Source organism: Mus caroli, chromosome 18 (assembly GCF_900094665.2).
Source record: "Mus caroli chromosome 18, CAROLI_EIJ_v1.1, whole genome shotgun sequence".
NCBI lineage: Eukaryota > Metazoa > Chordata > Mammalia > Rodentia > Muridae > Mus > Mus caroli.
This window is the reverse complement of record NC_034587.1, coordinates 41,502,590-41,515,237: the sequence shown is the minus strand read 5'-3', so window position 1 is coordinate 41,515,237 and position 12,648 is coordinate 41,502,590. Positions and strand designations below refer to the sequence as shown.

General features: G+C 44.3%; 1 protein-coding gene across 5 annotated transcripts in view; it reads left to right on the top strand.

Moving 5' to 3' along the window:
- The window catches only part of Mcc (MCC regulator of WNT signaling pathway), a 233,011-nt gene that overhangs the window by 131,753 nt on the left and 88,610 nt on the right, over nt 1-12,648 (top strand). For all 5 annotated transcript variants that reach the window (XM_021150247.2, XM_029472144.1, XM_021150249.2 and 2 more), the window contains one exon: nt 10,011-10,153. In XM_021150247.2, coding sequence (XP_021005906.1) covers nt 10,011-10,153 — 143 coding nt within the window. The remainder of the gene's footprint in view (nt 1-10,010; nt 10,154-12,648) is intronic.

Below are 12,648 nucleotides of genomic sequence, written 5' to 3'. Positions count from 1 at the left end.
TTTAGTATTTCATTGTCTCATGTTCTTTGTATGTCTTTTTAAATATATTTTTTCCATGTTGTTTCTAGTCTCCTTCTGTGCTTTCTGGCCACAAGTCATTCCTTAAGTGATGTTTTTATTTCTCGTTCTGTGCTGAGCTCTGTCAGCGAAGTTCAGCATTCTTCTGGCTGGGAATTATGTTCATTTATGCCTGTTTCTTAAGTCTTTCCTTGATTTTAAAACAGGCTATTGTTTAGTTTTTCTCTGTGTAGGAGAAGCATTAATTCTCATGGAGACTATTTTGTAGTTAATGGGAAGACTCCTGGACTCTCTTTTTTCTTGTACAGATTTGACCTCAATTTTTTTTCTAGGTTTCACTTTGATGTGATATGAAAGTTTAGTTTCCTTGGATTTTATTTACTGACTTTCAAAGACTTATTATTTAATTTGTGTGTGTGTGTGTGTGTGTGTGTGTGTGTGCGCGCGCGCGCGTGCACACACACACACAAACACACACAGGCCAGCAGAGGGTGTCACATTCTCATGCAGCTAGAATTCTAGGCAGTTACAAGTTCCTAATGCAGGTGCTATTTTTTTCTTTTGTTTTCTGTTTTGTTTTATTGTTGGTATTTTTGTTTGTTTTTTTGTTTTAAACACTCTGAATTTCCTCTGTGCCAAGGCAAGCTATCCTAGGGGAACCTTTCCTCTCCAGCCACCTCCCTTCCACCTCCATCAGACTCCTGAACCATACAGGAAACCTTTCCTCCCCCCTCCCCCATCTTCCCTGCTGACTGAGCCCTCTGGGCCAAGCCAAGCTGCCCTGAACAGCCTGCCATCCCAGGGGCACCTCCAGTCTTCTGATGACTCTCCTCCACCCCCATTAGACTTCTGAATCACACAGACAGGGGCATGTTGTCCTCTGAGAGGCTCCACCAAGAAGCTGGTGCAGAAAGATGGATGGAGCTCAGGCTTTCTTAAGGAAAATAGGACGAAGAATTGAGGGCCTTGAAGGAGATAGGAACTCCAACAGGAGGACAAGCAGAATCATCTAACCTGGACCCTTGGGGTTTTCAGAGTCTGAACCACCAACCAAAGAGCATACATGGGCTGGACCTAGGCCTCCATGTACATAGGCAGCAGATGTGCATCTCAACCTTCATGTGGGTCCTGAACAAATGGACTGGGGTCTATCCCAAAAGCTGCTGCCTGTATGTGGGATATGTTCTTCTAGCTGGCCTTAGTGGGAGAGGAAGTGCCTAGCCTCAGAGATAACCAGTGAGCCCCTTACCTGTTCAGAGGAGAAGGGGAATCGGACTCGGGGTGTGGGGGTGGGGGAGGATTGCGTGAGGGGGTGACCAGGAGGTGGGCAGTGAATAGAATGTAAAGTGAATAAATAAAAACAAAACACTCTGAATCACCACGTTGAAAAGAGAATTGGGCATGTATTTATGCAGCATAGTTTAGAGAACTTGAACTCAGTGTTCCTTTGAAAACAACCTAAGAACAGATGCAAAGGAACCAGCATCATTGGTAAATCTCAGTGGTGTCTGTACCAGCAGAAGCAAGATTGATTCTAGTGAGTAGAAAACATATTAGACCAAACTGGGCTCTGTTGCAAGAGCAGCCTGCACATGTAACTGCTCAGCCATCTCTACTCCCACTCCTTGAACTTGAGAGCTGGGGGTTATAAAGGTGATTTAAGATCATTGCCCATATGATAGCCCCTTCTGGACACTTCCTGGCTCCGTGTTTCTGTTCCATTTATGTCTGCATCTTCTTCTCTTTCCTTCTATCTTCTCCATCCTGATCTGTTTGGATGGTGCTTAGAGCTTTTCCTTGCTCTAAATGGGAATCTTGGGAAGCAGTCTTGACAATTCACAGGGAACAGCCTGCCGTGGTCCATTGTAGCCCATGATGGACCCCTCACTCTGCACACTCTGGCATCAGCACCCCCCCCCCAGTTTTACCTGGTTTTTCCCATTGGCCTCCTGGCTTTCTTATGGGTTTTCCACTTATTAGAATCAATCTCCATGTTGAGTCTGCCCACACAGACCGACACCACTGAGTTCTGCCAGGGATGTTGGCTCATTCTTACCTAAATGTATCTTGTTTGCAAAGGGCTGCTAAGGCCAAGTTCTTTAAACTGTGCTGCGTAAATACATGCTCAGATTTTTTCTCAAAAAAAAATGTAGTAGTTCACAGCATTTAAAACAAAACGAAACAAAATTACCAGGTTTACTTTTTACATTTCCGCTTGCTGAGCTCGGGGCAGCACAGACTTGTTATCCTACTAACTTGGGAGCGGGAGCTAGGAGAATTACACAAGCAGGGTCTGCTTGAGCAACAGGAAGAGCTCCAGGTCAGCATGAACAACTCGGTGAGCTTCTGTCTCAAAATAAGATTCTAAAAAGGTCTGTGTGGGACCTCAGAGGTGGAGCATCTAACGTTCACAAAGCCCCGGCTTCAGTTCTCACCCCGCCAAGGAAAGAAGCTTGTTAGTGACACACTGGGATGGTGGCCTGTGACACACTGGGCTGGTGGCTTGTGACACACTGGGATGGTGGCCTGTGACACACTGGGATGGTGGCTTGTGACACACTGGGATGGTGGCTCGTGACACACTATGGTGGTGGCTCGTTTGTCTTTACAACAGGTGGTGCTGAGTAACCCAGGCTACATCTCGAACACAAGTCAGTTCTCTTGCCTCAGTGTCTTAGGTCCTGAGATTACAGGCCTGAGCCATCATGGCTACTTCCCAAGTACATCCCATCACTGTTGAATTTCTTTCATAGTCAGAAAGGAAGGAGTTGAAGTAAAAAAATTTCAGCCAGAGAAAAAGAAAAAAAAATTTCCATTTTGTTGCAGACACCGTTCTAGAAAGAAGGCTTTGGAATTTTTTCGGAAGCTCTCCTGTCTCACAGTTACAGGTGCCTTGAATCTGACACAAGGCTAAGGAAGCCCGGACTTATGCTCAGTCAGCTACCTTCACATTTGACAGGCAGCCAGGCAGCTGACCCTGCTCCATACCCAAGGTCAGATGAGCTGCTGAGGAAGGCCAAAAGTCCTCTTTCTGTACCACAGGAATCTCACTGCAGGACTCTCTGCAGGACAGTTTGGGGGTCTGTTGTTGTTTGGGTTTGAGTTTTGCTTTTAACTTAGTGGATTGATTGTGAAAGAACAAACATGAAGAACAGCATTACATTGTTTCCAGTAACCAGCTTTGATGAACTGGCATTTGCTAAATGACGTATCAGATTAAGTTCTTTTAAAGAGAAAGTGCTAGGCCTGTAGCACTGTAGATTTAAAAACGGTAAAATGATATTTAAAAGCTCGCTTCCAATTGCACATGTCCAAAGCCCATCACTATTGGCAGTTAGGATTGGTGAGACGCCACCCCACCCCCACCCCTGATTGCCATTTTTCTTCCCTGCCCCCCACCCCCTGCAACTTTCTCAGGATTGGACCTTAAAGCATGACCATTATGATATTATGTGTGTGTGTGTGCAAAGACAGCACCATTTTTTTCAGGGGATAGTAAAACGTAATAGAAAACTTTGCTTATATGCTTGGGGGCATATTTATGTTTAAGCAGTCTCACATAATAGCTTGTGATGGCTGTTTTTACCCCTGATGATACCAATCATGCTCAAAAGCCACCAACCTCTATTTGCATTTATACACCAGTCTGAAAAGTCACCTTGTGCACACTTCACTAGAGATGCTTTTCAAAGTACAAAACCAAACCAAACCGCTAGGATCTAGGAAAGAGAACACGAGAAAATGTCAGCCAAGCTCTTCTGATTTCCTTACAAAGTTGGATTTTTTTTCTAGAAAGGATAAATGCAGTGAGCTGGCCATGCTGTGCTCTCTTGTTGTTGCCTCAGTAAATGATGCATGCTTGAAGCTTTCCCAGCTTCTGCAAGAGCAAATGCCCGTGAAGTTTCTTGTGTGTCTGGAGGAAGTTTTACCATGTCCAAATACTATAGTGTCACGATTGAACCAAATTGTAAACAGTCAATGGTGGTTACCTTCACTGGGGATCCCCGGAAGAAACCCAGCATCCGTTCAATAATTATTGATAACACTGGAATTGATTGAATAATAGTAGGTTTCCTATGTTAGGAAATTGATCCTAGATGGAATTTTACAAATAGCCCTAGGTTGGAAGTGAAGAGCTGAGTAAGGAGCCAATAAAATGGGAAAGACAGGATTAGTTCTCTGCTGCTTGGCTGTGCAATCAATTGCTGCAAGCGTAATACAAGGGGCACATCCCTAACCTCACCAACAGAGCAGGCACACAGACCTGAGCTTGCACTTGCATCCACGTTTAAAGGAGCAGTGCGATGAGACGTGTCCTGTGTTGAAGTTCTCTTATCTCCCAAAAGCAAGCCCCCTGAGTTGTCACACTCTGGCTTTTAAGAAAGAAAACATATACTTTCAATGACATGGAACAGAGATAGTGTTTTCTTTCACATGCATTTCCCCCTGAGATGAAGATGCACTTTGCAGGCATTTTCTTTGTTAGCTCCTCCATCCTTTCTTCTTTGCGATTAGTGTTCTGTGGTGACATGGTGACCGTTCCAGCTCTGCTCCTCCATGGCTGATGAGTTTGTCTCTCTCTTCTTGGCTTGCTTTCCTCTAAGGAGAACTGTGGCAGAGCTTAGAATCAGAATTGGCTTACCCTGTGAGTACCATTAGTTGTGACCAGCCCAGCGTGACCCTAAGAAAGCATCACCCCACCCTACCATATTTTAAAGGGGAGAGGTGCTGACCCCCTTTCCAGGATGGCTGAGAGGGTTAACACGTTCCTGACAGTATCATGTGTTTTCGAGAAGCCAGTTTATAATGCTCTTAGGTTTGACAGCTGAGACAAATTAAAGATCAGTGGCCTCGGTGGGATAAGGTAAAACCCGGCAAAGAGCATTAACAAAACCGTAAAGGTCCCCAGTATCCCCACACTGCACAGGCTTCTCCTATGGGCCTCATATGCCCAGGCAGGGCTGGCTTCAGGCTTTATTTGGGATTGTTATCACTAGCAGAGATGTTTTATTCTCAGCAGTTGGAATGATGCTGTTGCTTGTTTGATTACTTAATTTGTATCACATTTTTTTTTAAGAAATATAGTTATATTTACTAAGTACCCATTTTCATCTATGTGACTAATCTTTTTTTTTCCTTGCATGAATAGCTTTTTTTTTATTTTTAATATTTTTATTACATATTTTCCTCAATTACATTTCCAATGCTATCCCAAAAGTCCCCCATAGCGCCCCCCCACTTCCCTACCCACCAATTCCCATTCTTTTGGCCCTGGCATTCCCCTATATTGGGGCATATAAAGTTTGCAAGTCCAATGGGCCTCTCTTTCCAATGATGGCCGACTAGGCCATCTTTCGTGTATCACATTTTTGTTTACATATGTGTATGTATTTGTGCACACACATGCCACAGTGTACCTGTGCAGGCTGGAGGAGAAAGTCCAGGACTTGGTTCTTTGTTTCCATTGTGTGGCTCCCAGACATTGAACTCAGATCCTTCAACTTAGCCACAAGCTCCTTTACCTTTCGTGCCTTCTCACTGGCCCCCTTGTTTGTTTTTATTAATCATTATTGTGCATAGCCCCAACCATTTAGATGGTTGGATGCAGGTATTTATATGGATTTTTATTCCTCCCTAACATGACAGGGTTAAGGTCTTGAAACGGACCTCAGGATAGATATCACATAGCAGATAAAAATCCAGGAAAAACAAAGCACTCTGTTATCGAATCACAAGCTGAAAGTCTGTAGCTGTGGTGAAAAGAAATCTAGATTCCCAGTGACATTGACCTCTAGAAACGTCGAGGCAAGCCGCTGCAGTCACGGGGTCTCTGGCTTTGGTTTTCTGGTAGCATCAGTCAGAAATTGAATTTAGGATGGATGGAGAGAGAGAGAGTCCAGAAATGCAATTACTGCAATAATGCAAGGAAAAGCAGAGGCACGCTGTTTCAAGTTCTTTCTTGCCTTTTTCTTTGGAAATGTAGCAATCGCTTGTATATGCTAAAGCAAATACAATAATAATACCTAGCTGGTAAGGGTCCCATGAGAAACTCCTGCTATTCCTTCCTGGCACCTGATAAGTCATCACAGGTAGTCAGAGCTGCTAACAGAAGCCAGCATTGCCCAGTTTCACAGTATGTGAACTTGGGTGCTTCTGTCCTCTTTAGGGGTGAAGATGTCTATATCTTCTAGCTCCTGTCTGGTACTATTGGGCATAAAATTTCCTGGTGTTTATTGTGGCCCATAAGGAGCTGAGGGAGGATGAAGGAGGGAGCTTAGGGATTCAGTTCCCAGGTGACTTGACCAGAATAAGAGAAAACTTTTGTTGGTTTGTTGGTCTGTTCTTGTCTTTTTGTTGTTTGTTTGTTTTAGCAGCGTCTACCTGTTACCTGGGCTACAATAAATAAGACAGTCACTTCATGTTGAGTCTGTACAAAGTGATTTGATCAGTCGGATATGTTATGCAGTAATAGCAAGCAATTCTAGATATCAAATATCCTACTAGGAGCTCATGGAGAGGTGTGGGGGTGTGGCTATGTGTGTGGAGTGTGTGCTGGGGGTACATGCTTGCTGTACCTCACCTAGGCACCCAAGTTCGTTGAACCTCTATCATTTGGAAGGTCACTATTCACTATGACCAGGAGAAGGACATGAGGTAAATCCTACAAGAGTTCTAATTAACAAAATGGTGTTCCATTGCTCATCGCATTGGTCAGAACAGATTTACAGGGTCTATATTAGCTTCCGAGGGGGAAGAAAAGTGCAGATACACTCCCACAAAGGAGGCAGCAATATCAAGTGCAGTGAAGGCCCTGTTGGCTGCCTCAGCAGGGTTGCTAATGTTTATCTTCCAGGTGGAGCCTCACTGACTGTGAGAGAGACAGAGACACCATTTGAGAAAGGATTGTGTGGATAGATTTATGAAAACCTGGAAGATTTTCTAGATCTTTCATCATCATAAACATTGTAAATGAGTAACTGGGAACTTAGTCCATTTGAAATGTTTTTCAAACAAATGAAAATAATCGTACAATATACCAAAGCTTGTAGGATGTAGCAAAACCAATATTAAACCGGATGCTTATGACAATTTATGCCTATATTTTTTAAAAAAGAGAGAAATCTCAAAAAAGGACAAAAACAAACAAACAAAAAACACAAAACAAACAAACGGAAACCATCACTGTATATCGACATGCTCACAAAACCAGAACAAACTGAATTCAAAATTGGTAGAAGGAAAGAAGTCAAGGTCAAAGCAGAAATAAATGAAGCAGAGCCTAAGAATAAAGGACCCTCAAAACAAAGAGTTGGTTCTTGACGGCTAAAATAGCCCATGGCTGGACTAAGTTTAAATAAACTGAGGCTGCATCTCTGACTTGTCACTTGTGATCATTCACTACAGATTATCAGTGCTTTAACAGCCCATGAGATGCTGCTGATTCCTGGAAGTAAGCACTGCCCAGAGATGGAACCGACACCACCCACATTTTCTCCCCACCGACTTAAGTCCATGTTTCTTACTCTCTGAAAACCCAGGATTCCTTTAGTCCATTTGATGATAGTGACCCGAGTTCCCTTCAAAGGGCTTGTCACAGTTCCTTCCCCTGTGACACTAGGTAATCTTTTAGACATTTGAGGCAATCCAGAGATGTCTGATATTTGTTAAAGGAAACACTAAATCAGAGAGGCTTCCTACTACTTTCAAAAAAGCATACTTGTGGGGAAATGTAGGGATGTGAGCCAAACATCTTTGCCCTGTGCTAAGAGTTGTTTCCCCCTGACTTCCCTCCTGTTAGCTGCAAGTGCTGTGCCTGACTGAGTTTCAGGCTTCCTGTCGTCTCTTGTTCCTGCACACCCCTCCAGGCAGACATTTCAGCTGGAAGCCAGGGCAAAGGTGGCTCAGTACCACATGTCACCTTCCCCTTCTCCATCTGGTATCTCCGAAACCAGGCCTACCCCACACTGACTGTAGACCAGAGCAGTCCCACGAGGATGTCTGTGTTGTCTCATCCTGGCTTTCAAGTCTAAGCACTGAACCTCTTACTTCATGGTAGGATTCTGCAGTTTCTTGACAGGCTAGGTGGTAGCAGTGGCCTGTCGAGGGATGATGGAAATGCATGAAGCTTGGGTGGGAAGCATCACACAGAAAATGGTCCAAGAGAACTGTGTGTTGAAAGCCAGCATGGCTGTGGCAGAGTCTAAAGCAGAGATGGGCACTGCCCTGCCAGCCTTTCCAGTTTGATCACACACGAGCGTGCACTCTGTAGGTGTATGAATAGAACATACACTATTTGGGGGTGGGAGTAACGACCAGCAGTGAGAGCTCATAGATCCCCCTATTGGGAATGTAGGGGGACAGTATTCTACCCTTAGACGTTTCAGAGAAAGACAGGATCTGTTTATTTAGTAACCCGTGTAAGTTTTGACATACTGACATTTTGTGGACTTCTCTTCTTATAAAGATGGTGGGACAATCCTGAAATGCATGGAACAGGATTCCTTTTAGGAAAGCTTCCACAGAGGTGTGGTTTTCTTTGGTGCTTGGGATTAAACCCAGGATCTTGCCTTTGCTAAACATAAGCTGCACTACTGAGCAGTGTCCCCAGACCATTAAAAGTGACCTTTGTTCCATGTTCATCCTTACCTCTCTCAATCCACTGACTCTCAGCTTGACTTAGAGTGTGTGTGTATGTGTGTGTGTGTGTGGTGGGTTTCTTTGGTGCTGAGGTTATCACTGAACACAGTAGTTCCATCAGTGTTCTTCGAAAAGCAGCTGTCCCATGAGTCTTCACGACAGAGCAGTCATAAGCCTTGCTTGCTCTGATCTTGTGTCTAGAGCTCAGAGGGTCCCCAGGCCCCTGCCCTGAGTGATAGCATTGGAAACATGGAAGATACAGGGAAGAAGCCTTGCCTTTTTCCTGCCACTAGGCCTGAAAACACACACCTGCAGAGCTGACTGGAGATCACATATGGCTCTTGGCGTTCGGAAAACCTTGTTGAAAGTGAAATTAAAATTTTCCTGCTGGACAGGAAATTAATAACCGCTGAGTGTAGCAGACAAGGCCAGAGCGAGGCCACTTGTTCCATCACCTAGGATGTTTTATTGTTATGTAAATGAGGTCAGCTGCTACTGCCTAAGGGGAGTTGAGGAGGGTAGAAAGACACAATAGTGAATAGATTCCTTATGGTTTAAATTCCCTCTGCAAAAAATGTTTTCATAGCATGCAATGATTCTTACCCCATCAATGCATAGGCACATCAATGCATAGGCACGGGGAAGCTTCGGGCCCTTTTTTTGTTATTATTTCTATAAAGCAGCCTTCATGGCTCTGACATGTTGCCATTTTCTCATCTCATAACACTTCTAGATCACCCACAGTGAGCCGGGCCATATGTCACCAGGGTGGGAGAGATGGCTAGGCTAAATGATGGAATATCTAGTGTCTGCCTTCTGGGAGTTTACAGTACAGCAGAAGAGGATATTGGATAGCATATACTGGTCTCCTCCCCCACCAGATCACCCATTATACCACTTAGTGTTTTTGGTTGAAAAATGACTGAGACATATTGTCAAAAATGAAGCAAATTGGTGGAAGGAAGGAAGGGACAGCCCTTTGAGGCTGTGGATGAATCAGCTCTGTGCCAACTTATGTGCATTACTTGGGGGAATTTACTCAAGACTCAGAATCTAATGGACGAATCTGACGAATTCTTGCCCATTTTTTGGTTAGGGGCAAAGAGTGACTCTACAGAGGGTGAAAGAAAAGGAAGGAGTGTTGGGAAGAGAAAGCCCAGCATCTCCTCCCAAGGCATTGTAAATTTGAATTGGGGCTAAAAGGGTTAGCTTGGGGTTGGAGCAGGTACCTGTTTTTGTGTGGACATACCAGTTTTGCGAGTGATAGTTTGAAACCATAAAATGCAAACTCATTCTCCAAAAGGCGTGTCAACATAGCCACATGTTCATCTTGTGCTCTGTGTTCTTGGTCCTAGTGTGAGCAGTCACACCTCATGAGAGAGCATGAAGACGTCCAGGAGCGCACGACACTCCGCTATGAGGAGCGCATCACAGAACTCCACAGTATCATTGCAGAACTCAACAAGAAGATAGACCGCCTGCAAGGTACCACCATCAGGTACGGATGCTCTGTCTAACCTGTCCTGGTTCTTGGTTGTGCTGGAGTTGAAGCAGCCCCTGTGAGTCACTGTGTGAGCCGTATGCCTTGATCTCTCTTATCTTCTTCTGACTCTGATCCTCAACAACCATCCTAGAGGGTAGACAGGGTGGGTTTTCTGCTAAGGGTACAGAATCAGCGGTTTATTAACAAGTTCTAGGCGAATGCCCCACAGCCTTAGAGACAGACAACAGTCTGATGCCTTTCCTGCCTCTTTTATTCACCAAATTTTCTCCAGACTTTGTGTCTCCCTTAGAGATTCTGAGCCTCATGAGTGTGGCCTACTGCTAAGCATTATGTAGGATTCTAGATTAATCTGTTAATATTTTGAGCTTATCCCAACTAGTTTATCAATGGAGACACTTATCCTCTTACTAGATTCCTAAGGCAAGGCTTGATCCATCGGTTCACTGGTAAGAAAGCCAGGTTTTAAGGAATGCTGATGGAGAAAAGTTTAGCTCAGAGGAGAGAGGGGAGGTAGAGTTGGAACCTAGAGACTCTTAGTTTTGCTTAGTTATCATTCTTTGAAGATCCCTGTCATGGAGTTCACCTCTCTGGCTTATCGGTCTACTTGGCTCCTGAGTCTGCAGCACACAGTGCTCAGTCCTCTGCCTGTGCCCTGTGGCCCAAGGAGACTTACCGAGGAGCTCACTCTGGTGGATGGGGAGCGTCCCAGTGCAGACAAGCAGTGCCTTCCTTCCTGGCAAAGGGGTGCTCTGTTCACGAGGCATTTGCATAAGCCATAATTAAGAGACTCTCAGAGGCAGCTGCTTTGAGTCCTCCCTGGAGAAGCTCTGGCTCACAGGAGACTCTCTCTGGATGCATTCAGTTCCAATTCTGAGAGTCGCAATAATGATGGGGCTTCTTGGTGAGAGTGCTGACCCGAATCTGTTTTCTGGGCAAAATCATGGAAACTTTTACACTGACTTGAAGCCGCACAATCAATTTCATGTTCCAATTTAGAACTTGAAGGTTTTAAAATTGGATCCTGGTCCACAGAGTGATTGTGGGTTAGAAATACATGAGCAGTGAGAAGATTTTAGCCCAAAGAGATGACTGTAGTAGATTTAAAAAAAAAAAAAGCCTAACAGAGAACGTTTGGCAAATTGGCGATTTCCATTAAAAACGAGTTTCACGTTTGGAAACTCGAGAGGGTGACAGCGGATAGGTGTGGTCAGTTGTGAAATAAGTGCAGCACCTATCAAGGGGACAACTCAAACTCAAGATGTTTAAGTTGGACGTCATGGCCAGACTGCCTCACTTGGAAACTCTGAGCTGCTTGACCATAAAGACGTGTTAGGCAGGGCCTCTGATTTAAAGGACATTCACACCTGTGCAGATGTCACATTATGTTCTACCTGTTTTTATTATGCAAATAAGCTAGCTCCTCCTGGAGGGGATTCCCTGCCTGGTTGTAAGATGTGTTCTGTGGACCAGTGAGACTGGGTTCTTCCAGCCTCTGCACTCCAGAGGCTACGGCAGGGCCCCAGTCTCCAGCACTAAGGGAATTGTATTTGTACTCTACTCCTGATATGTCTTGGCAACCCCAGGAACAACACACGGTAGATGAATTCTTAACTGCCTTGACATGCCCCAGGTGGAGAGGGCTGGTTGTCACATTAGTCAGGTGCTGCTGAAGCTAATCCTATACTTTTCTTTCTTTCTTTTTTTTTTTTAAGATTTATTTATTTTACTTTATGTATATGTGTGCTCTATCTGCATGTACGTTTGTATGCCAGAAGAAGGCATTAGATTCCAGTATAGATGGTAGTAAGCCACCATATGGTTGCTGGAAATCGAACTCAGGACCTCTGGAAGAACAGCCAGTGATCTTAAGTGCTGTGCCATCATCTCTCCAGCCTTATCCTATACTTTTCAATACCCCCGAGATAAGGGATAAGCCTGCACCTGTTTGTAGTATCCTTTTTGTGATATCCAAGGATAAAGAGGGAGAGAAGTGGTGGGAAAATTGTCTATGTCTTCATTGCCATACAACTTTGAATTCTCTTTTTAGTTATGCTCCCAAAAACCTACACCAAAAATGTTTGCTTTTTATCCTTGCAACATCCTAGTTGACAAGTCTATAGGGAACATACATCTACTGGAGAATATAATAACGGTTCCACAGTTAACCACGTGGTCCTTTGTGGTATCCATGCTCTTAGAACCAAAGAATAATCTTGGTGTTGGTGTCTCACAAAGGAACATGTGAACCAAGCAGAAGTAGGCACTTGTTTTTAAAAAGGTTCGTCAGAACCCAGGCTGGGTGGGCAAGCGCATAGGGACACGAAGTGCACTTGATTCTGATTAAATGAGGGTGGTGACGGTCTTTTCCCCATTGTTTGGGGTCTGACTACATGCTCTTTCAATGTTGGTTAGTTTTACAAGATTCAAGGCAATGGAGATGAGGGAAGGGACAAAGCAGTCATTAAATAAAAGTTTGATTTGGTGGGAAT